Consider the following 22,349-nt stretch of genomic DNA (forward strand, 5'->3'; position numbering starts at 1 on the left):
CTAAAGTTATGAAAAATTCACTTTTTTTTTTAAATATTGATTCTGAGCCCTGAAAGCTGCATTGTTTGAAAAAAAAAATAGGCCTCATCAAATATTGACCACAATTGTGATATTTAATATTGATAGTTTAATAGGGGCACACTCACTGGAAATCCTGGAATTTGAATGTGACATCTGCATCTGAATCGGAGAGTTTTAGAACCACACACGCGTACGGTACTGTACTGTACTGGAAACCGACACTGCCATGTGTTCACACAGCCTCTCCGAAGAGTCAAACTGTATACATTCATATTCTGTCGCTCCGTAGAGAGAGTTCAACTCCAGCAAGTAGTCACCATCACGCTAGCGAAACCTGCTCACTTCTCACAGTTAGAAATGATTAGATTGTCACTGTCAAAGACTTGTGAACTGTTGTGAAAGTACAGTAAACAATGTCCATATGTAGATGCATATCCACTCCTGCTTCAGTGGTTATTGCTCACGAGTGGACAATTGATTGGGAGGGGGCGGGGTATTTACTGGAATCCACACAGGAAATTAAGCATCAGATTTTCCAGTTATTAAACAGTTGCAGACATAAGCGTACAATGTACAATGTTCCTCGTAATTTCACCCACGCAAGATTAATTATAATTCGCCATTGTGTTTGCGTTTGCTCGTCTAGAATTATCTCCAAAGGCTTGTTTATCTCCCACCTTTTAAATAGACAAAATTAGGCAAAAGTCATTATGCGGTGCAGAACACACGGGCATTGTTCTCGTGATGAGCCCAGAGCACAGAGGCAACAGCAAAACAATCATTTACTTCCAGAATGTGTAATGTTATTCAGTGACAATGATTCATTTCTATAGCCTTTTCAAAGCTCATTTCTTATTCAGAAGCTATCAGGATGAGTTATTAAAAATAATGACATTATTTTCAATAATGTGATCAAATGTATTTGACTTTCTGCAATTATTCCTCGCTTCCTATCTTCCACTACAGTGGGAATTTAGGGCTTAATCAGCTGCTGTTCTAATAAGATTGCAATGCTTTCAAACTAAATTTGACAGAAAATCTTTGGCCTCCTGACAAGAAAGATGAGATGTAAAAAAAAAAAAAAGACTCCTCAGGCAAGAGAAGGAAATGCAGAGGGAAATGAGTGGGATAGTACATGAAGTGCCAAAGAAGAACTAGTCATCACCACACTGCATATTGTCAGCACACAGTGGGTATCTTCTGGCAAAATGCTAACTACCGCAGAAATGTCATTGTGCAAAAATGATCAAGATCCAGACATGTCCTCACCCTAGAGATCAGGCACAGATTTCATTTAACAACCAACTAAATATAGACACAAGTTAGTGTGAAAGACTTTCTGTATTGCCACTTCAAAAAAACAATAGTTAGACAAAAATAAAATAATGGGAAATTAAAATATGTTTGAAATTCAAATGTGTAAAAGGCACATTGCCATTCACACACACTTTAAAGAGTGCTAAGAAGAGTGTGAAGTCGAGAACATCAGCGTCTGTCCAGGCGAACGCAACTGACGGTACGATGGTGCCGCCTAAAGTCAGACATGTGCATTGCAACTTTGCTATCGCCTAAGCCAGGGGTCCTCGCTGTTTTTTAACCCTTGGACTGTCTTCCAGCCGACCATGCACTTGTTTCCCTCCTGGGTCTAAATGAACCCGGTCGGTTTTAACTTTTTATAAAACAAAAAGTATTATCACCCAAGTCTGTGTTATACCTTCTTAGCCAACTTCATACCAACTTATTACCACTAGTTTTACACTTATTTTTGAAATTCATGATCAATGGTCATGTAATGCATGTAATGTACAAGACATTTTATGTCATTTTGGAGTTAAAAAAGCAGAAATTATGAATTATTTAATCTAATAGTTCAAATCAGAGGAACATTTGTCGATGGATTATCACATACTTCAACAGATGTCAAAGCTGAGTGAGGATACTGTTTTGAAACCATTTTATTATTCTCAATGGCAGCACATAATCACATCTGTGGTCTAGAAAGAAAAGAGATTCTATACATTGAAATAAAATACCCAAAATTCAATTAAAGAAACCCATATTTCTGATATAGAAACTTTGAAAACGGGTCAAATTTGTCCCTAAAACAACATGAGGGTTAAGCCAAGGACCACTTATTTTAAAGAGAGATTGAGCAGGGACCTCCTACTACATATATTGTATAAAATGAAGTTGCGTATTAAACTGTGCCTACAATAAGGTGTAGGGCAGCTTAAAGCCTTTATACATACCTTTTTTCCAAAGAATACTAAGCTATTAAAATAGCCCACTAATTGTTGGCATGATTTTATAAATCATGTTTTAATGTTAAGCATACATGTGGCACAGTGAATCCTCAGGATGGACTGTTTCTGGGGATTACTTTAGTGACGACCTTACCTACAGGCCAGTAAGCAGTGGGGATTTATATTGGCTAATAATATGTTTTATATATATAACCAGAGATGGGAAGTAACAAAGTACAAATACTTTGTTACTTTACTCAAGTAGATTTTTCTGATATTTTTACTTTACTTTACTACTAATTTATTTTTGTGGTGACTTTTAACTTTAACTCCTTACATTTTACAATATTGGCTCGTTACTTTAGTTTCAAATAATTTCAGTGGAGTTACCGTTATTATTTTTTGCGTCATCAGTACCGAATTCAATCTAATTGGATGGGAATATACGTTGAACTTGACGCACCACTACAAGGTGACTCGACAGATTTGGTGGCTTAAAGTATGGGGAACTTCTCCATTAATGTCTGTTTAGTAATTCATATTTTATCCTTTAGTTTTTTTTCCAGAAGTCATATTTGAGCACACACACATACATTCCTTTAAATGTTAAGGGGAAGATTAAAAAAGAGAAAGTGGCTCTGCGAATTCTCCCAGAATCAAAATAAAGCTACGGTGACAGCTTTGGGTTCAAACCTAAAGAGTGGCAGGATAGTCGGTCAACAGGGTTCCTCCTTTAGTTGTTTCCCTAATTTTTGTAATTCTAATTGTACTATTTTTTTCAATTTGGGTGGGGGGGCACCAAGATATTGTTTAATCATTTCAAAAATCTTTCTTTCAAAAGTTAAAATATGTCTTTAAATATATATAAACATAAGTAACATTAATAGAAAAGATAAATTGGCCTATTTGTGATTTCTTTTCTATTTTTTATTTACACAACAGTGCTAACAGGCTTACTGGTCTGAAAGTTAAGCTTAAGGATTCACTGTGCTTCATGTATGGTTAACATTAAAACATGATGTATAAATATATGAATATGTCGATAATATATTTTTTTTTTATTAACATAAAAAGGTATGTGTTAGCCTTAGGCCTCCCTACATGTTAATGTAGGCCCAGTTTAAATTTGCGACTCAATTTTATACAATATGTAGTAGGGGGTCCTTGGCCTAAAAAACTTTGAAGAGCCATGCATTAGGGTGTTAGCCTGGTCCTACCAGACTCTGGTCCATTGGCCTGGTCCATTAGCCTGGTCCTACCAGACTCTGGTCCTACCAGACTCTGGTCCATTAGCCTGGTCCTACCAGACTGATCCATTAGCCTGGTACATTAGCCTGGTCCATTAGTCTGGTCCTACCACTCTGGTCCATTAGCCTGGTCCTACCAGACTCTGGTCCATTTCATTTGTCCAGAGAGTTTGGCCACTCTCCATTGACAAGTGTTAACTTCCTTGAAGGCGGGTACTCTGTTGAAGTTTAAAACTATTGGATCTGCCCAGAGCCACTCTGGTAGCCTGGCTCCGCCCTCCTACGTACTCTCTGGTAGGACCAGGCCAACAAGAGGAGAGACGACAACAACTGTCGACTTAGCATCGTTAGCGTTAGCCTTAGCCTTAGCCAACTCTTTCACCACAAACGGATCGAGCTGGAAAATCAAACTGTTCCCGAACCCCGTGGGGCGGAGGACCACATCGTGGCCACCAACACAACTCAGCAAAGACCGTTCTTGCTCGGGCTTTAACTTCTGGATGTTCGGCAGCGTTGCCACAACGGACCGAATGGCTTCGCTTGCATCTTTTCCCGCCGCCGTTACGGAACTACAACTCAAACCAGCGCACGTCACGACCTCAACGTCACCGTTCTCAGCCACTCCCTCTGTTCCCTGATTGGACCGCCAAATATTTGGCTGGAGAAAACCCAAGAATATACCGCAAACCCAGACGACGTACTGAAATGAAAATGAAAATTGAGCGGAAGTACATAGGAGGGCGGAGCCAGGCTATTAGGGTGTTGGTGTTTTTGAACAAAAAAGACCCCTCTTCCCATCGCAATCATTTTTGTACAATCCCTAATTAGCTCCTCTGGTAGCCACCTGGTTCTTACTGAATTTGTGGTTCCCAACAATGTCAGGTCCCCATAAAGGTTGAAGAATACATCGAAGGGATCACGGGAGGATTACCAGGATTGGAAAGCAAAAACACATATTCCTGCTACACAAAACTATGTTTATTTGTCAGACTTTCCTCTAAACTTTGCTTTATTTGACCACTGTTCATTTAAACAATATTTGCATTATTGCAACATAGCATTTAATGTAGGGACGCTGCTACAATACGCTACAACGCTGCTGACTGCGGGGGGGTTTCCCACTGTCACTCTGTAGTCTGGGAGAAGAAAGACGATGGCAGCAAACAAAATAATAGTAGGCATGTAGCTGCAGAAATCACAGCTGGGCACCAGAATCAATCAAATTTTGGAAAATATAGTACAGAACCAGTCTGCCCAGCAATTGTTAAAAAAAAAAATATACATCTAGATTTCTTATTCTATATCATGAAAAGGGTTACAAATATCTTTTTTTTTTATCAAAAAATGGAAATGTGCCCTTGTCTACATACCAGTTTCTTGCTGGTTTACATCCCATTCTGTTCCCTAAATAAATAAAAAAAAACAACATTTGTTTGAATATACATTTGGGTAAATTAGTACAGTCACCAGATTTAATTCCAAAGAGCAGATCACAGACGTAGGCTTTTGCAAAACATCCCCGCACACACACACACACACACACACACACACACACACCCTCTCACACAGATCTTCAATTGATCATCCCCCAGGCAGAACAGGTACACATTTATTTGGAAAATCAAAAGCATTAAAAATTACAAGTGCTTGTTTCTTTTTAAGGCAGCAGTTAATGAAATGTCTAGCAAATTTCCTCACTTAAAGAAAGAAAATAAAAATATTAAATGATTTAACCCTTGTGTTGTCTTCCCGTCGACTATGCAACTTTTCATTTTTCTGGGTCAGAATTTCAACATTTCCTGACGTTTTTGTCCATTTTTTTCGCGTTTTTTTTTTGAGTTTTTCAACGTTCTTTTATCAATTTCTCTTCAAATTCTATCATAACAAACAAATTCAATGAAAGAAGTGACCTGATCATTTATTTTACTCGTGAAGAGGGTTGTATGGAACATCCACGTTATTTGCAATTTGGTTAAAAAGAAACCCATATTTCTGACATAGAAACCTTTTGAAAACGGGGCAACAGGAGGGTTAAATGACATATGTTTAAGAAATTACAACTTTAAAATGATTTTGCTCATTGAATATCAATAGTCATTTTTTGCTTACATGGAAGTGTTTCGTTAGTTTTACATCTTTGTGAACCGCTCGTCTGAGAATGACATGTTGTAAACACCGTCACTCGCAGTGCCATTTTCCACCGTTTTCACCCGTGTATCTTCTTCATCTTCCTCATCTTCACTTTTCTCGTTCTTTTTGCTAGAAGAAGAAGAATACGGAAACAAGACTGATCACATTTACAAAATGATAAATATAATTCATCTACAGACATCTGCTTACCGTTTCTTTTGGAGCACAGAGGTCACAAGCAGAATGATGATGCCAGCACCCACAGCACCCATGATCACCCCAAACACAATGAGCCATGGAGGGGGGTCAGGGTAGACTGGTGCTGCCAGGGTGGGAGCGATGCCGATGAACTCCAGAGTTTTATCAGTTAGCAGAAAGGCACTGTTGATGCGGTTCCTGGACTTTCTATTGGAAAAATAAAAAGTTAGGATTTAAAATTTCAATATTGGCTATTTTCAGGCCAATGTGTCTGTGCATGTCTTGATGCAACAATGTCCTGGATGCTTAAATTTTGTTAGAACCAACGGTGATGCAATGACTCTACAGTGTCCTCAGTCCTTGGGTCCACTCCCATTTCAAACTGGAAAACTTCCAAAGGTAAGAGGCCTATACTATTTCTGGGGTCAATGATTAAAAAATACTGTAATCAATAAATAGCTTCACTTACAGTATCTAGTAATACAGTAAGAGCTATGATCCCCACATATTAAGACAATTTCACGTTTACACAAAACAAAATAATGTCAGGGTCCCACCAGCACTCACTCCTCCCCCGTCACTCACTCCCCTCATCCGCTCACAATCTCCTCAGTACTGATTGCACACACCTGCACTTCATTACACCACATCATCAGTTCACCACCTGCACCTCATTAGTCCACCACCTTTATAAGCAGCACACACACACTCACTCCTTGTCTGGTCTCGTTTGTAGCATGACTCAAAGACTCGCTCTCGCTAAACTACCTGTTGTCCTACGAAGTACTTACCTGTTGAAGATCTGCCAGTTTGTTCCTGCCTCTGTGTTCCTCCTGTTGGATTTTGCAATAAAAGTCAAACTTCACTCACCTTCAGTCTGACTCCTGGTCTATCCGTGACAGAAGACCAGACCAGCATGCAAAACCCAACGGAACCCGTGGAGAATCCAGGTCGAGATCCATTCGCCGAGCTGGTGCAGGCAGTGCGTCAGTCACTCCTTCCTTCTCCGCCTGTTAATCCACCCACCGTTCCCGAACAGATTCTCCTCTCAGCACAGCGGCATCTACTTCCGCAAACAACCGCTGCTTCGGCTTCGGCTGCTGCTGCTGCCGCAGCGAGTCCCATTGCCAGACCAGCGACGTTCTCTGGAGAAGCGGAGGATTGCAGCAGCTTCCTGCTCCAAGTGTCGCTGTATTTCCAGATGCAAGCTCATCTATTCAACAACGATACGGCCCGAGTGGCTTTCGTGATCTCTCTGTTGTCGGGCAGAGCTCTCCAGTGGGCCCAGTCGCTGTGGAATTCGGATTCCCATGTGGTGACATCCTTGTCGAACTTTATTCAACATTTCAAAGAAGTTTTCGGGCAGGTGGCGGCAGATCTCACTGTTCATGACCAACTCTATCGGCTTCGCCAAGGACAATCTTCAGTGAGTACCTATGCTCTTCGGTTTCGCACTCTGGCGGCAGCTAGTGGATGGAATGAGATCGCTCTTATCACCGCCTTCAGACATGGACTCAACCCTGATGTCCGCCAGCTAGTGGTGATATACGATGACACGATGGGACTGGAAAGCCTGATTCAAAAGCCCTTCCTCTAGTCCCTGCCGCACTGGCGCAGCTGCGTGGAGCCCGCATCTTCACCAAACTGGACCTACGCAGTGCATACAATCTGGTCCGCATTCGTAAAGGAGACGAATGGAAGACGGCATTTGTCACACCCTCTGGACACTATGAATACCAGGTCATGCCCTTCGGACTGGCCAACGCTCCAGCTGTCTTCCAGGGGTTCATGAATGAAGTTCTCTGGGAGTTCCTCAACAACTTCGTTGTGGTCTACATAGACGACATTCTCGTGTATTCCTCCTCCCTCTCTGAACATCGACAACACGTCCGTCTGGTTCTGGAGAAACTCAGAGAATACGAACTGTACCTGAAACTGGAGAAATGTGAGTTCCACACCCCCTCGGTGCAGTTCCTGGGCTACATCATCGACCAACAAGGTGTCCAGATGGATCAGAGGAAGGTGGACACCATTCGAAACTGGCCTCATCCCTCTACTGTAAAGGACCTCCAGCGGTTTCTCGGCTTCGCCAACTTCTATAGGAGATTCATCAACAACTACAGTCTCATCAGCGCTCCTCTAACCTCGGCCCTCAAGGGGCAGCCCAAAACCCTGTCCCTGTCTCCAGATGCCCTCTCCGCCTTTACATGCCTTAAGGACGCCTTTGCTACTGCCCCCATCCTGGCTCATCCCAACCCAGAACTACCTTTTGTTGTCGAGGTCGACGCATCCTCCACCGGTGTTGGTACGGTGCTTTCTCAGCGCCAGGGGACACCTCCCAGACTCCATCCATGTGCCTTCTTTTCCAAGAAGCTTTCCCCGGCAGAGCAGAACTACGATATCGGAAATCGGGAGCTCCTGGCCATAAAACTGGCCCTGGAAGAATGGAGGCATTGGTTGGAGGGAGCCGATCACCAGTTTGAAGTCATAACTGATCATCGCAACCTGGAATACATCAGAGAGGCAAAACGGTTAAATCCCCGCCAAGCTCGTTGGGCCCTTTTCTTCACTCGCTTCGACTTCCACATTACCTACCGACCGGCGTATAAGAAACGGCGCAAAGCGGCGATGCTCTCTCGTTCTTCACCAGTCAGCATCAGAGGAGCTCCAACCTGAACCCATCCTCCCTCCAACCATGTTCGTCAGCCCGATCATCTGGGACATTGATGAGCAGATCACTCAGGCTAACCTTCTCCATCCCGCTCTGCCGGGTGGCCCCGAAGGAGTAACCTTCGTCCCTCGTCAGTTTCGGACCACCCTGCTAGACTCTGCTCACACTGCTCTGGGTTCAGGACATCCAGGTAGCAGGCGTACCCTCTCGCTCCTCAGCCAACGATACTGGTGGCCGTCTATCTCCCAGGATGTATCTCGGTATGTCTCAGGCTGCTCAGTTTGCACCATAACCAACACTCCCAGACGGCTACCAGCAGGCAAGCTCATGCCGCTTCCTGTTCCTCGGCGCCCATGGTCCCAAATGGGAATCGATTTCATGACCGACCTCCCCCGATCCAACGGCCACACCTGTATCCTTGTTGTAGTGGACAGATTCTCCAAGGGGTGTAAGTTGATTCCCCTACCCGGACTCCCTACTGCTCTCGTGACCGCAGAGGCTCTCTTCGGCCATGTGTTTCGGAACTTCGGCATTCCTGAGGACATCGTATCGGACAGAGGACCGCAATTCATCTCCAGAGTTTGGAAAGCTTTCTTCAAGCTCCTCGGGGTTACAGTCAGCCTGTCTTCAGGATATCATCCCCAGACTAATGGACAAGCTGAACGGAAGATCCAGGAAATCGGACGGTATCTACGGACATACTGGCACCAGAACCAGGACAGCTGGAGTCGTTTCCTCCCCTGGGCAGAATACGCCCAAAACTCCCTTCGTCAGACCATTACAGGACTCACCCCGTTCCAGTGCATCCTGGGATACCAACCACCTCTCTTTCCCTGGTCGGGTGAGCCCTCAGAGGTGCCTGCCGTTAACTACTGGTTCCAGAACAGTGAAAAGGTGTGGGATTTGGCCCACGTACATCTCCAACAAGCAGTACGCCAGCATAAGACACAAGCAGACCGATGTCGGTCCGAAACCCCTCAATATCAACCTGGCCAAAAGGTGTGGCTTTCTACCCGGGACCTCCGCCTCCGCCTACCTTGCTGTAAGCTGAGTCCAAGATACATCGGACCCTTCACTTTACAGAGGCAGCTGAACGACGTCACCTAACAGGCTAAACCTTCCACCTCATTACAGAATCTCACCATCATTTCATGTCTCTCTTTTGAAGCCCTTCACTGACCCTGTCTCTCCTCCTTCCACAGACCCTGACACCGAGGTGCCTCCTCCTCCCGTTCCCGTCGACGAGGAGGCGATCTATCGAGTCCGCACCATCATGGACTCACGGCGGCGAGGTCCTCGCCTCGAGTATTTGGTCGACTGGGAGGACTACGGTCCTGAGGAGAGGTCGTGGGTACCGCGGTGCGACATCTTGGACCCCGCTCTCCTCGTCCTGTTCCATGCTGACCATCCTGATCGCCCCGCCCCCAGGGGTCGGGGCAGACCTCGTCGCCGTGTTCGCCCCTCTTCTCAGTCGTCGGGAGCCTCCTTGGGACAGGGGGGTACTGTCAGGGTCCCACCAGCACTCACTCCTCCACCATCACTCACTCCCCTCATCCGCTCACAATCTCCTCAGTACTGATTGCACACACCTGCACTTCATTACACCACATCATCAGTTCACCACCTGCACCTCATTAGTCCACCACCTTTATAAGCAGCACACACTCACTCCTTGTCTGGTCTCGTTTGTAGCATGACTCAAAGACTCGCTCTCGCTAAACTACCTGTTGTCCTACGAAGTACTTACCTGTTGAAGATCTGCCAGTTTGTTCCTGCCTCTGTGTTCCTCCTGTTGGATTTTGCAATAAAAGTCAAACTTCACTCACCTTCAGTCTGACTCCTGGTCTATCCGTGACAAATAACAGCATCAAACCCAAACATGAAAAAATAAAGCACTAACATTGACTCTAAATGTCTTTTTTTTTTTGTGACCTCGGACCTCACATAATATTTCCAAATGAGGATTTACAGTAAAGAAGAGGGGGTGGTGATGGCGCAGTGGATATGACACATGCCTTTGGTGTGGGAGACCTGGGTTCGATTCCCACTGCGATACATCAACCAATGTGTCCCTGAGCAATACACTTAACCCCTAGTTGCTCCAGAGGTGTGCGACCTCTGATATATAGAGCAATTGTAAGTCACTTTGGATAAAAGCGTCAGCTAAATGACATGTAATGTAAAGAAGAGCAGCAGCATTATTAGGGAACCCATGTAACTTGTCCACCTTCAACAGCATTCACACGCTACGAATGGCCAGGCCCGATGTGTTCCCCTGACTAATTGGCTATCCTAACCAGGGTTACCTAACCTGGTTACGGCTTCGGATTCGGCTGAATATTGGGCTTTTTGACGGGGTTGGGTTTCTGCCGAACCTTAGAACCCTACGCTTGCACTACGAACCGAACCCTACACGCGCGCTACGCTGGTCGCTGACGCCGCCATTGATTACGGGAAGGTGTTTACGTAGGTGGAGCGTTCAGTGCAGTAGGCTGTGAGGAAGTAAAAATGGATCTGGTGAGCAGAAGAAGTGTTGTTTGGCAGTACTTTCAGTCAAAAGAAGGCCATTCAAATCCAGCTACATGTTCAATTTGCAATGCCGATTTGTCTGGTGGTGGCGAGGACCCTAAACTATACACAACATGGCCGCTGTTACAACATTTGGTATGAGACATCCGAAAGAATACAAGTTGTGCATGAAGGAATCTACAGACAGCAGCCAAAATGCAGCAACTTCAGGTACGGCAAAGGAAGGACAGTCCCAGCTAAAAACTGGTGTTAACCAGACGATGGATTCGGTATTCGGTTTCAGATTCAGCAGAATCTTAACCAGTGGATTCGGTATTCGGCCGAACCCCAAAAATCTGGATTGGGTGCACCTCGAATCATAACCTTAACCACTCGAGGTCAATGCCTAACCCCAACCAATCGGGCCTTGCCTAGAAGTTACGTGGGATCCATAACAACGCGTCCCTGGATCATGATCACCTGACAGCCTCCTCCACATCTTCTCTGCTAACGAGCTGTGAAGTGTCCAGCGGTGACGTCACCACGAACCAGAAGGACACTCTGGGCGTCTCATCACACACAACGATGTTTGACACACTGGGGAGGTTTCACGAGACAATAAAAGACCACATCAGTGTCATAACATGATCATAAACCATGAGTCACTGATTTAATTACGGTAAAAAGGGATCATATTACAGTTTTATAGTTATTGTGCCCGTTCCATGTACACAGAGAAGTATTCTTGAACTTTGTATTGTATGTTTCTTAAACCAAACAGCAAAAGAGAACACACAAAGGTTTTCTTACTTATATGTCTGGCCGTTGAAGTGAGTCCTCATGGCAAAAGCCAGAGTTGCTCGGAACAGGAACATTTCGTTCTCATTCCAAACATACTGCAAAAACATTGACAGACCATGTGTTGTTTTCAGAAAAGACCTTTATGGTTAATTGATCACCAGATGGACCTTGTCCTTGTAAGTAGTCACACACACTTTGAGTGTATTCTAGACTTCTCAGCATAATACTTATTTATAAGGGTAGCTGTTTGCATGAATGATCAGTTGATGATGAATAATATAATTACAGTATGAGAACAGCATATAACATAATGAAAGAGATTGTATTTATGATCTGATGCTTTGATGGTTTAGCGGATGAATATTTAAATGTATACATACAGCTTGATCTCCCAGAGCGGTTTTGATGCTGAGTCGGACTTTGTAGCCATCGGAAGCACCTTTAAAGAGGAAACATATTTAAATTCACTGATGGGATCATTTCATGTATAGTAAGCTTCATTTTTAATTTCCTCATAGAATTCTAGAAAGCCAGCATGTATATTAGAATAATAGTTGACGTCCCATGTAAGCCATTGTTAGGAGGCAAACGTTTGAGTTATGTGTCTAATCCGATTTGGTTTCAGATGAGAAGCCACATTCCAGACCTGAGAGGCAACAAAGAAATACATCTCGACTGTTGGCGTCGCAGTAACAATGCCCGTGTTTGCCGACAGTATCTTAGTGGGATAAAATGTGAAAACAAAGTAAGGCGCTAAGTATGGTCCCTTACCTGGTGTACAGAGCTGATGTGCCAAAGCAGATGGCAAACAAAGCAGGACAAAGATCTTTTCCAACATTTCCCCAGAGAACAAGAAGCAAAATAATCAAATGGTGCAAAAGGCTTGATGGAAACTCCCATACATTAGTGATTTGAGGAGGTCAGCAGAGGAACGTCATTGGATAAGCCCTGAGGTTAATGGTTAAGCCAAGACACACCTCAACTAACCAGTCCTCTCTTTAAAAAAAGGCGGTGGGGCAGCCCACCCCCACTGTATACCATGGAAAGTGTAAAGTGGGTGCTGTGGTGAAGGTGCTACTGTTTGTTCAAGCCTCCAAGGAGCCAAATAGATTTGCTAACGTGAGAGAGGCCGACCTCTCGGAGAACAACAGTCTGCAGCTCAGTCTGCTTCTGTTTACTCAGCAGAGTACAGTGTGTGATTCACTGTGTGTATTATTAAAGTAGCAATATTCTCTGCTCATTAGTTAAAGATAAGAGCAGCATTCCTCTTGGGAAAAAGACTGATTTGGGACACATGTTACAGGATGTGGACAGTATGCACAAATGATTAGCACACAATGACCCAAAAGTACTAGTACATGTCAGACTAAGTTATTTTGCTTCCTTTAATGTGCCAAATCTTGATTTTCAGGACAAGTTGTTGTGGTTACTTCCCCGTCTCTTCTAAAACATGTTGCTCAGGCCTTACCTATAGCTTTATTACGTGAGATAGACGATAAAGTGCTGAATAATCCCAATCTCCCATAGCTGAGCTGGTAAACCTATAATAGACAATAGAAAATCACAGTGAACATTCTTGTCAATTTAAGGTTAATCATCCCTTCCGTGCTGACAATCATGCTTACAATTTGGTTAATTGTTCAACCACTGCGTACTGCGTAGTGAAGGATGCCTGACAACGCCATTTATTAGAAACTAAGTTGACACAGGGCACTCGAGGCAAAGTCTGTTGCCAAGTCTCTCTCTCACTCTCTCTCTCTCTCTCTCTCTCTCTCTCTCTCTCTCTCTCTCTCTCTCTCTCTCTCATGATAGCAGCCTATATCTACCATTCTAAATCCAGAGTTGACCACATTAAACTGAGCATGTGGCCTACCATAAAAGATGTTGATCCCATAAAATGTCAAGAGTGCTTTTTCCCCGTAAAAAAGACAACACCCAGGCTGAAATAAGCATGAAAACAACTTTTCAGTACAGTGTGAACACAGTTAACACAGTCCTGCTTCATCTTTTTTTATATGACTGGTTACAGTAAAGAAATATGAAATAAAAACACAATGTTGTTTTGTGTTGGGCTGTTCTTTTTTTTATCCAAATAAGTCTGATTAGGAAGAAAAACAGAATGGACTTAGTAAACAGAGGTAACAATTTTAATTCAATTTTAACTTCTAGTTTTTTTCACAACTTGGTTCTCAGTCCTTTTGCTTTTCAGTTGCTCCCAGTCAGTCTCTGCAGAAGTCTGTAGAAGCACAGACTGCACCTATTTTCCTGAACAGATGATGGCAGCAGAGGCATTATAGGAACATTAGGAATGAATTCCGCCTATTTAGTAGACACTAATGATGAGTAACATTCATTATGTTTCTTTCTTTAAAACATCTAACACATGACTAGGAGTGCTGTCTTTGGCTGCTTCTACAGCCCCATCTGCTTTAGATAACTGATTGGTTTCAGTGTTGCAAGTTGGGCTATAGACCTACGGTGTGCTATACATTTACAGTATAGCATTAACAATGATGCCATGGTAACGCTACTTTTGTTACTGACAAGCAGTGGGGAAACGTTTTTAAGTACAATTACTGAAGTACTGTAGATACTTGAGTATTTAAATTGTATGCTCCTTTAAATTTCTACTTCACTATATTTTAGAGGGAAATATTGTTCTTTTTACTCAACTACATTTGTATGACATGATGTACTACTAGTTAGCCTTTTCAGATTAAGACTTTTTTATAACACCCTAGGGCCGCCTGGGGAGCTCACCTGGTAGAGCGCGCGCCCACATCCTCACCGCAGCAGCTGCGGGTTCGGTTCTGACCTGCATCCCTTTGCTGCATGTCACTTCCCCTCCTCTCCACCTTTGTGTCTAACCTGTCATATATAATAATAAATGCCAAAAGAAAAATCTTTAAAATATTAAACAAAAACCACCCTATACTTTACAATATATCGTCAAAGATTAAACCAGTGGTTCACAACCTTTTTGGCTTGTGACACCTTACAAGAATCTCAACACATGATATATATAGTATATATATTACAGTTTTTACCAGTTCCACCTAGGAGAGATTTCCCCTCTGGATTTATCACACAGTTTGAAGCCCAAAAAGGTAAAACTATCCAATATTTCACACAAAAAAACAAACAAAGATTATTATAGTATTTGTATAAAGATGTAAGAATATGGAATTTATGCAGCAGAAATTTGTTTTTCTTCTCCCCTGCCTCATTAATCCTCTTATGATCCCTCAGATTTATTTTGTGACCCTTTGGCCTGACCCCTAATTTGGGAAGCACTGGACCAGGGGCCCCAATCTTTGAGGGTTTTCAAAATAACTTCAACTTTTTGTCTTTTCCCCTCAGTCTCTCTGACTGGACCGGCAAACCAATGGAGCAAAGGTTCTATTACTGGGGAAATATGGCCGATCATTCTGGGAACTCTACTCCAGCACAGTGGAACAGAGATGGGTTTCCAGATTAGTAATGCTGTTTATGCCAAATTCCTATCCTACCTACATTATGTAACTTAAAAATAGTAACACCTGACAATTTTTGCCCCTTTTTAAATGGCAGGAGTGAAAATGAGTCATCCTCAACATTTGTTGTGTTCCGGTGTCACAATGATGAAGACAGTTGGAGAACACTTAGATGCAAAACAGGATGTCGGCTCTACATGACGACTCTTTTCCTTGGCAAATGCCATGTTTTTCCCAAATGATGTACAATTTTTTTAGGCATTCTATTATCAAATGGCTTGAAAAATAGTGCACATAGCTGTTAAATGGAGCATGTCCCCGGCACCCCCCACCCCCCCCAGGTTTGGGCCGAGCCCGAATGTTTATGAAGTCTGGCTCTGACCTTGCACTGAAATAAAACACACATCTGTATCTAAAGTGGTTAGAGCAACAACAATAAAATGCTGCTTACACATTGATTGCATCAGTATTAACAATCTAATAATGCAATTTATGCAAAATATTTACATAACCTGTCAGACATACAGGTCCATATCTGTATAAATACACACCAACATGTGGCCGGATTGGCTCAGTGGGTAGAGCAGGCGCACATATACTGAGAGGTTTATGGCTCGACGCAGAGGTCCAGGGTTCGAGTCCAACCTGTGATGATTTCCTGCATGTCTTCCCCCTCTCTCTCCCCTTTCTCACCTAGCTGTCCTGTCAAAAATTTAAAGTAGAAAAGCCCTAAAAAAAAAACACAATCATAAATTGAAGTTGAGATCAAAGTGATTAAAAACATACAGACATTTGTTACATTGTTTCCTAAAGCATTATAATTACATTTTTTGAATAAGTTAAGCAACACATACATTTGTACATAACATTTCTCAACACAGCATGAAAGGTGGGAACATTAGTCACAAAGATATGAGTCATATCTTTGTGACTACATCTTGGCAGTTTGAAAAAGATTCTGAATGCATCATTAAATGCCACCTAAGGCTTTCTCATGTTTGCCTTATACTGCATTGTATATGCGATGGCAGCTAGCCCATAGACAGTATATAAGAAGAGCTAGCCTCTTGTTTCTCAGACAATGCCTGCCTCTTCTTCCTGTGCTCTACCGCCGCCAGCAGGCTCAGGCCGGTACTGCTACAACCAGAACCAGCCATGACAGGCAGTAGGAGCGGATGAGCCTGAACCGACGGACGGACCGAGCAGTCACTTTTGTCTGCACAAGGGACGCTCTTCTCGGAGGTGATACCGCCTTCCTGCTGCCAAACCCCCGCTTCCGATTTGAAACCGGAGCAGGATGTATCGACCTGTTTGGTTGTAGTGCTTCTCCAGCTCCAGCGGATCCTCCATGCGTCAGCCCCCCCGGGGGAATGGATCCGGAATCCGTTGTGGCGTCTGCGGGCGCGGGAGGGAGTTTCATCTCCCTGAACGAACCTGAGCAGAGGTATTACTCAGGTCTCCACAGCCTGTGCCAAGCGGACGCCTCGGGAACACTGTCGTCCAGCAAAGTGGCAGAGCTGTTCAAGGCTTCCCAGCTGCCCCCCGAATCCCTGCATAAAGTGAGTGTGTGTGTGTGTGTGTGTGTGTGTGTGTGTGTGTGTGTGTGTGTGTGTGTGTGTGTGTGTGTGTGTGTGTGTGTGTGTGTGTGTTCGTGTTCGGTCCTGCGCCCCTGCGTGCTCATCACGTTAGCGAGTGTGAAGGAGCTGCGGCTGCTTATCAGTCAACCTCAGTGGTCTGCAGGAGACACCGAGCAGGCTCTATGGTCTCCGAGGTCACATAATGAGCCATTATTTCTGCTTTGTGGTGTGTGTGTGTGTGTGTGTGTGTGTGTGTGTGTGTGTGTGTGTGTGTGTGTGTGTGTGTGTGTGTGTGTGTGTGTGTGTGTGTGTGTGTGTGTGTGTGTGTGTGTGTGTGTCAGACAGAGGTTTTACACACCTCTATTTATTTCCCCTTTCTGTTAGGCTGAGAGCAGTCCCTTCACTTACTGCATTAGCCTAGCTGTACATTTCTCTGAATGTCTCCTCATTGTATTGTATTGTATTTGTTGATGTGCAGAAAAGAAAAGAAATATTTCATAGTGAGGTTCAGGGTTACAGGCTTTTCATTGTAAGAGTTAAATTAGAGATAGTCTCCTTTCAATATCCACTCTGGTGTCCTGTAGAGAACCAGTGGTTTTGCATTTTTAGACCATTGAATGCACGACACGATTCATTTCTCGATTAAACGTATTTCCTCAATTAATCAAGTGATAATTTTGTCAATAAAATATTGGAAAATAATGGAAAAAGTCATAGTTCACAATCCTAGTTTCCCAGAGCCCAATGTGACACATTCAGATTGTTAATAATAATAATAATAATAATAGATCAATACTTGGCGTCTGTGTATTGATACAGTATTGCCATGGAAAATATCGTGACACTATGCTGCATCGATTTCCCCTCCCCCCCCTCCCCCCATGTTTCCATAACTGTCATGACTAAATTACTAACTGTCCCTAACCCCACCCCCTCCTCCAACCATCTTGTCGGTGATTGGCTGGAGTGGTGCACAGCCTGTGCCCCTAGTGTTTGTTTGACGTTTATGAGCCCTTTGTTGTCTCCTGAGACCGGGCTTTTTCACGGTGTGTTCAGGGGCCAGGCAGCTAGCAGATCAAGGAGAGATGACTACCATTTGAGACAAAAATGAAATCACACTGAAACCATGCAGGAACTCATAGAGCACCTTTTAAAGCGAGACTATGTACATTTTGAAGGAAGAAATAACACTGTCTAACTCAAAAGAGAAGTTAAATTCATAAGCAATAACATTCACCTTTGCTCGGTTCAGTACACTCCGAGGGTTTGCCGCTCCAGCCTCACTTGGTCTGGTATGACCAGGCGTTTATGTTTGCTAATGATAGCAAACTTTACAAATATATTCATATACAGTATAAAGGACATTATTGAGTGAGTTTGACTTCTTGACTACTTTTACACTACATTTCAGCCTTTGTCATTATTCTGTAATTGTCGCTTGTGGCCACACTGGCTGCTGTTAAAAAAAAGTTAGAGTTACAGTTAGAGTCCCTTAAGTCTGCATTCATTTCTGTCAAAGTTACATTGTTGGTATGAGGTAATACTGTGCAGACTTTTCCAAACTTTTTATACTGCATTACCTCACAACGATAATGTGACTATGATAGAAATGAGAACAGACTTGATGTTCACTGTGATGGATTACGCAACTCATGCAATTGTCAAAAGTGAATTGATTTTCATATGGCACAAAAATGAATGGAAGACAATGGCCTCTAGAAGGAGAAAAGCTACAACTAAATATCTAATACTATACTGCATTTGAAAGAAAAATCGACAACAATGTGTAGTATACATGATTTGTAGTTAAGGAACTAAAACTTGCAAAAGCACTGGCCCTGGCACTGTTTTTCATTGGCCTCGAGAACTACACAGTCACAGTCATTTTGCTGACCCATCACAGGCACATAAACATATTTTTCCAGCTCCGATGAACACAGCAGGTTGCTCCTCCATTCACGCCTCCCACAGTCCCGTGGGGTCAGCTCCCGGCGATCACAGCCCATTGTGTCTCTGCGTGGGTGTCAGGAAGTATGGCATTGAGCTCCGCTTCCTTCCTGTCCAGCCCTGGATCGCCGCCACCACACGGGGGTGATTGACACACAGCCTTCTGAGCCGTGTTGGGCCCTGCTGCAGGATGCCTGCAGGATCACTCTTGGACTCAGTGCTGACTTCTGGGTCATTGTGACAAACCGCATCAGAGAATCATTAATGGTGTGTTTCCTCCGGGATACATGATGACATACAAGTTGTGTTGTGATTTGAGTTAGTTTTCACAGTTATATATAATATACTCTCTGCTATTTGTCAAAACAAGTGGAATTTCCCATTGTGAACTGTATGTAGAGGTACTGCATTTTGTCTAGTCATGATTCCACTGGACTGACCAGATTTACAGAGGAAGGATCTGTTTGTCTAGCCTGTCTTTTCAGCAGATAAGTAGCACCAGCATGACACTTCTTCCTGCTCAGCTGTTGTGTGTGTGTGTGTGTGTGTGTGTGTGTGTGTGTGTGTGTGTGTGTGTGTGTGTGTGTGTGTGTGTGTGTGTGTGTGTGTGTGTGTGTGTGTGTGTGTGTGTGTGTGTGTGTGTGTGTGTGTGGCCGGTAGTCTCTTCTACCTCGAGAAAGGCACACATTACTCTGCAATGATTTCGTAGACTTCGAGTACAGCAAATGTTTCCCATAACGTTTAATGATCGACATAATAGCCCAAGTAGCCATTCGGGGTACATAATGGAAGGGTAAATGTGTAGTTGGATGCCTGCCCTGGGTAAGCAACTCATTACATGTCATTTTAATATAGACTTGAAGTTGTGTGAATTGCCCATTAATGTCTCTGCTTGAGTTTGGTTGAAGGTGAAGTCTCTGGTATGTGTTGAGTATAGTGACATGTTGAGTTACAAGTAATGCTGTGTTGACAGGCATGGCTGTGGAACCTGTCTGGTTGAACAAGGTGTGGGCTTGTTCCAGATATAACTTGAGCTTAGCTGGTTATGTCATATCCAGGATAAGCACAATACACCAGGGCTGCAACTAACCATTATTTTCATCGTTGTTTAATCAATCAAATCAAATTCTCCAAACTGTATGACACAGTAAACGTGTGTGTGTGTGTGTGTGTGTGTGTGTGTGTGTGTGTGTGTGTGTGTGTGTGTGTGTGTGTGTGTGTGTGTGTGTGTGTGTGTGTGTGTGTGTGTGTGTGTGTGTGTGTGTGTGTCAGAGGAATGACTGTTATCAAGGTTGCTTTGTTTCAGTACTGTATTTAAAAGATGCAGTTATAAACTCAGTTATAAACATTCTTACTTTCTGAGAACTTCTCTCTTTTTTTTTCAAAAGAGTTGTATTATGGGGAATTTTTCCTCGATTGTCCTACATAATCCTAATCTATTTTGCTCTCCCAAAGCAGTCATTGTACCTCTAATCAGAAGAGCACTGGAAAAACAGATCCCACTGTGCTGCTGATCCCTTACATACTGTTTCTTCTGTTAGTAGTGCCTATAACTTGGCACCACACATTCTTGACCATAGTGTAAAATAATCACATGCTTAAGCTTACTCTGGTCCTGTCTGAATTAGGTTTCTAAAAAGAGTAACAGACTGAAGGCAGTATGAAAGATGAGTTTTATTGTAATATAATGTTAAAGCCTGTCCATAGTTGTTCTTTAAAAAAAGATTTTAAACTTTCCGTCTTTTTCAGGTGACCGAGTTGTGTGGAGCGAAGCGTCTGGGCTACTTTGGTACGCCTCAGTTCTTTGTGGCGCTGAAGCTGCTGGCGGCCGCCCAGTCTGGTCTGCCCATCCACCTGGAGAGTGTAACGGCCAGTAAGTCTGCAGCTCAGAGAGGAGGCGTCTTATGGGAGCAACAAGGGATCATGAGATTATCTTAACATGGCAGGATTTGGTCTAATCTGGATGAAAGGGGAGTCGCGTGGAAAGGGCTAAATGGGTTTGCCCTTATTATAAGAGTTCACAATCAGTCACACCCCAACCAGAGAGAATGTTTTCCACATAGCTTGATGGATTATTAGAGAAAAGTACGTTGAGAGTTTCATATTCGTCGTGGTGTGGTTCAGTAGTAGCTCACCTCATAAGATACTTAAATACGCTCATCCTGATTAATTCCCTCAGTCTAATTCTAGAAGTATCAAAGGTCATCATACAGTAAGCTCCCGATTTATACATTATATACTTTGCTTTTGACTTATTTCCAAGGAAAAGAAAAAAAGGAAGGGCTGTGTAATACAGAAAGAAAAAAATCTATCTTGTCTAACATGGAATCAAAGAGAATCGAAAATAAGCCTCCTGTCTCCTTTTAGATCTACCTCTGCCCAGATTTGTTGGGCTGAAGAATGAACCAGAGATGCGATACTCAGCTGTCCCTCCAAGCATAGACGGTCAGGGGGCTCAGTGTTTTTTTTTTTTGTGTTTTTTTTTTTTTGTTTCGGCTTCGCGCAGAAAAAAACACTTTTAAACACCGGAGGCAGTGTTGACAGAGAAAGAGAAGAAGGTAAGATGGAGGAAATGTCTGATGTGTGGACTTCTAGTTCACTAAAACATAACATTGTGACAAGTTATTCCGAATAATTGATTAAAAAAAGCAAATTTTCAGTTTGGATCAAAACATGGATTACTGCTAAAATGTTTAAGAGCAACATCGAGAGGGTGCTGTCCTGAGGAAATGTTTAGAGTTGAGACCAGGAATGGTGCACTGAGCAAAGACATTCCAGCCAGCTATAATCATCAGAGCAGAAAGGCCTCGTTATTCAGAGATTAGAGGAGAAGGACAAGCCTCCTTCAAGGTTCTAGACCGGCCACAAGTATGCAGACACTTACTGTTTATGCAGAGTAGAACACAAGCTTAATGAAACCTTAATGAGGACTCTACAGAGCAGGTTAAACAGACCATGCCCACGCAGAGCTTTCGCCGTAGCCTACATAAGTGGCCTGAAGTTTATACTTGTGTGTGGTAGAGTGAGTGAGAGAGTAGCGGCGATTCGCTTCGGAACCAATAGCGTCTCTAGAGTCCTAGTGAGAGAAACAAAGTGTCTCCCCTGTTCATTCTGACCACGGTGGGAAGTCTGGAGCAGGAGAAGTTAACCCTCTCCTTGATCTCATGGTGTTTATGGAGAGCCCAGCTCTAGGCTACGGCGTAGGGTCCGTGTCTCCACGTACCTACGTACGTAGCCACGGCATAGATTTAACGCAGAAACATGAATCACGCTTCAAGAGTCAACAGTATACTGCCAACAATTTGTTAACAACTGCTGATGGCAGCAGGGTCACAATTTGGCAGTAATGGCATTAATTTGGGTTCTTAGTTGCAGTCTAGCACTATTTTAATGCTGCATTATACTTAAAAGATAGGTTCACAATTTTTTTTTTAGTTTTTATTGTTTTTCCATGTGAGAAACAGACCACATTTAACAACATGTAACAGCACTAAACAAACACTATACAGCAATCTGGGCAACAAAAATTCACA

The 22,349-nt window shown here is 43.3% G+C and overlaps 2 protein-coding genes across 4 annotated transcripts in view; one reads left to right on the forward strand and one right to left on the reverse strand.

The window, feature by feature from the left end:
• Positions 1–4,467: 4,467 nt before the first annotated feature.
• On the reverse strand, positions 4,468–13,033 carry cltrn (collectrin, amino acid transport regulator). Of its 3 annotated transcripts, XM_039810305.1 has the most exons (7): positions 12,591–13,010; positions 12,200–12,258; positions 11,829–11,914; positions 11,499–11,615; positions 5,852–6,046; positions 5,621–5,770; positions 4,468–4,915 (listed from the first exon to the last, which is right to left on the reverse strand). In XM_039810305.1, the coding sequence occupies exons 1-6, from the start codon at positions 12,655–12,657 to the stop codon at positions 5,641–5,643; spliced, it is 654 nt and encodes a 217-aa protein (XP_039666239.1). In that variant the 5' UTR covers positions 12,658–13,010; the 3' UTR covers positions 4,468–4,915; positions 5,621–5,640. The 3 variants fall into 3 exon arrangements, with proteins under 3 accessions (XP_039666239.1, XP_039666238.1, XP_039666240.1); XM_039810304.1 differs by having other exon boundaries at positions 4,475–5,770; positions 12,591–13,007; XM_039810306.1 differs by lacking the exon at positions 11,499–11,615 and having other exon boundaries at positions 4,475–5,770; positions 12,591–13,033.
• A 3,352-nt stretch (positions 13,034–16,385) lies between these two features.
• reps2 (RALBP1 associated Eps domain containing 2) overlaps positions 16,386–22,349 on the forward strand; it is a 31,702-nt gene continuing 25,738 nt past the window's right edge. Inside the window, exons 1-3 of the mRNA XM_039810210.1 lie at positions 16,386–16,851; positions 20,566–20,689; positions 21,184–21,274. Coding sequence (XP_039666144.1) covers positions 16,468–16,851; positions 20,566–20,689; positions 21,184–21,274 — 599 coding nt within the window. The 5' untranslated portion in view covers positions 16,386–16,467. The remainder of the gene's footprint in view (positions 16,852–20,565; positions 20,690–21,183; positions 21,275–22,349) is intronic.

This window comes from Perca fluviatilis, chromosome 9 (assembly GCF_010015445.1).
Source record: "Perca fluviatilis chromosome 9, GENO_Pfluv_1.0, whole genome shotgun sequence".
Lineage (NCBI taxonomy): Eukaryota > Metazoa > Chordata > Actinopteri > Perciformes > Percidae > Perca > Perca fluviatilis.

What these genes read in the sequence shown, in the direction of transcription:
- cltrn (XM_039810305.1), bottom strand. Translation starts at nt 12,657, where the DNA reads ATGTTGGAAAAGATCTTTGTCCTGCTTTGTTTGCCATCTGCTTTGGCA. An exon ending in CCGCTCTGGGAGATCAAGCT is followed by an intron (nt 11,915 to 12,199) that starts GTATGTATACAT and finishes ATGTTTTTGCAG; the next exon opens with TATGTTTGGAATGAGAACGA. An exon ending in GATGTGGAGGAGGCTGTCAG is followed by an intron (nt 6,047 to 11,498) that starts GTGATCATGATC and finishes TTTTTCCAATAG; the next exon opens with AAAGTCCAGGAACCGCATCA.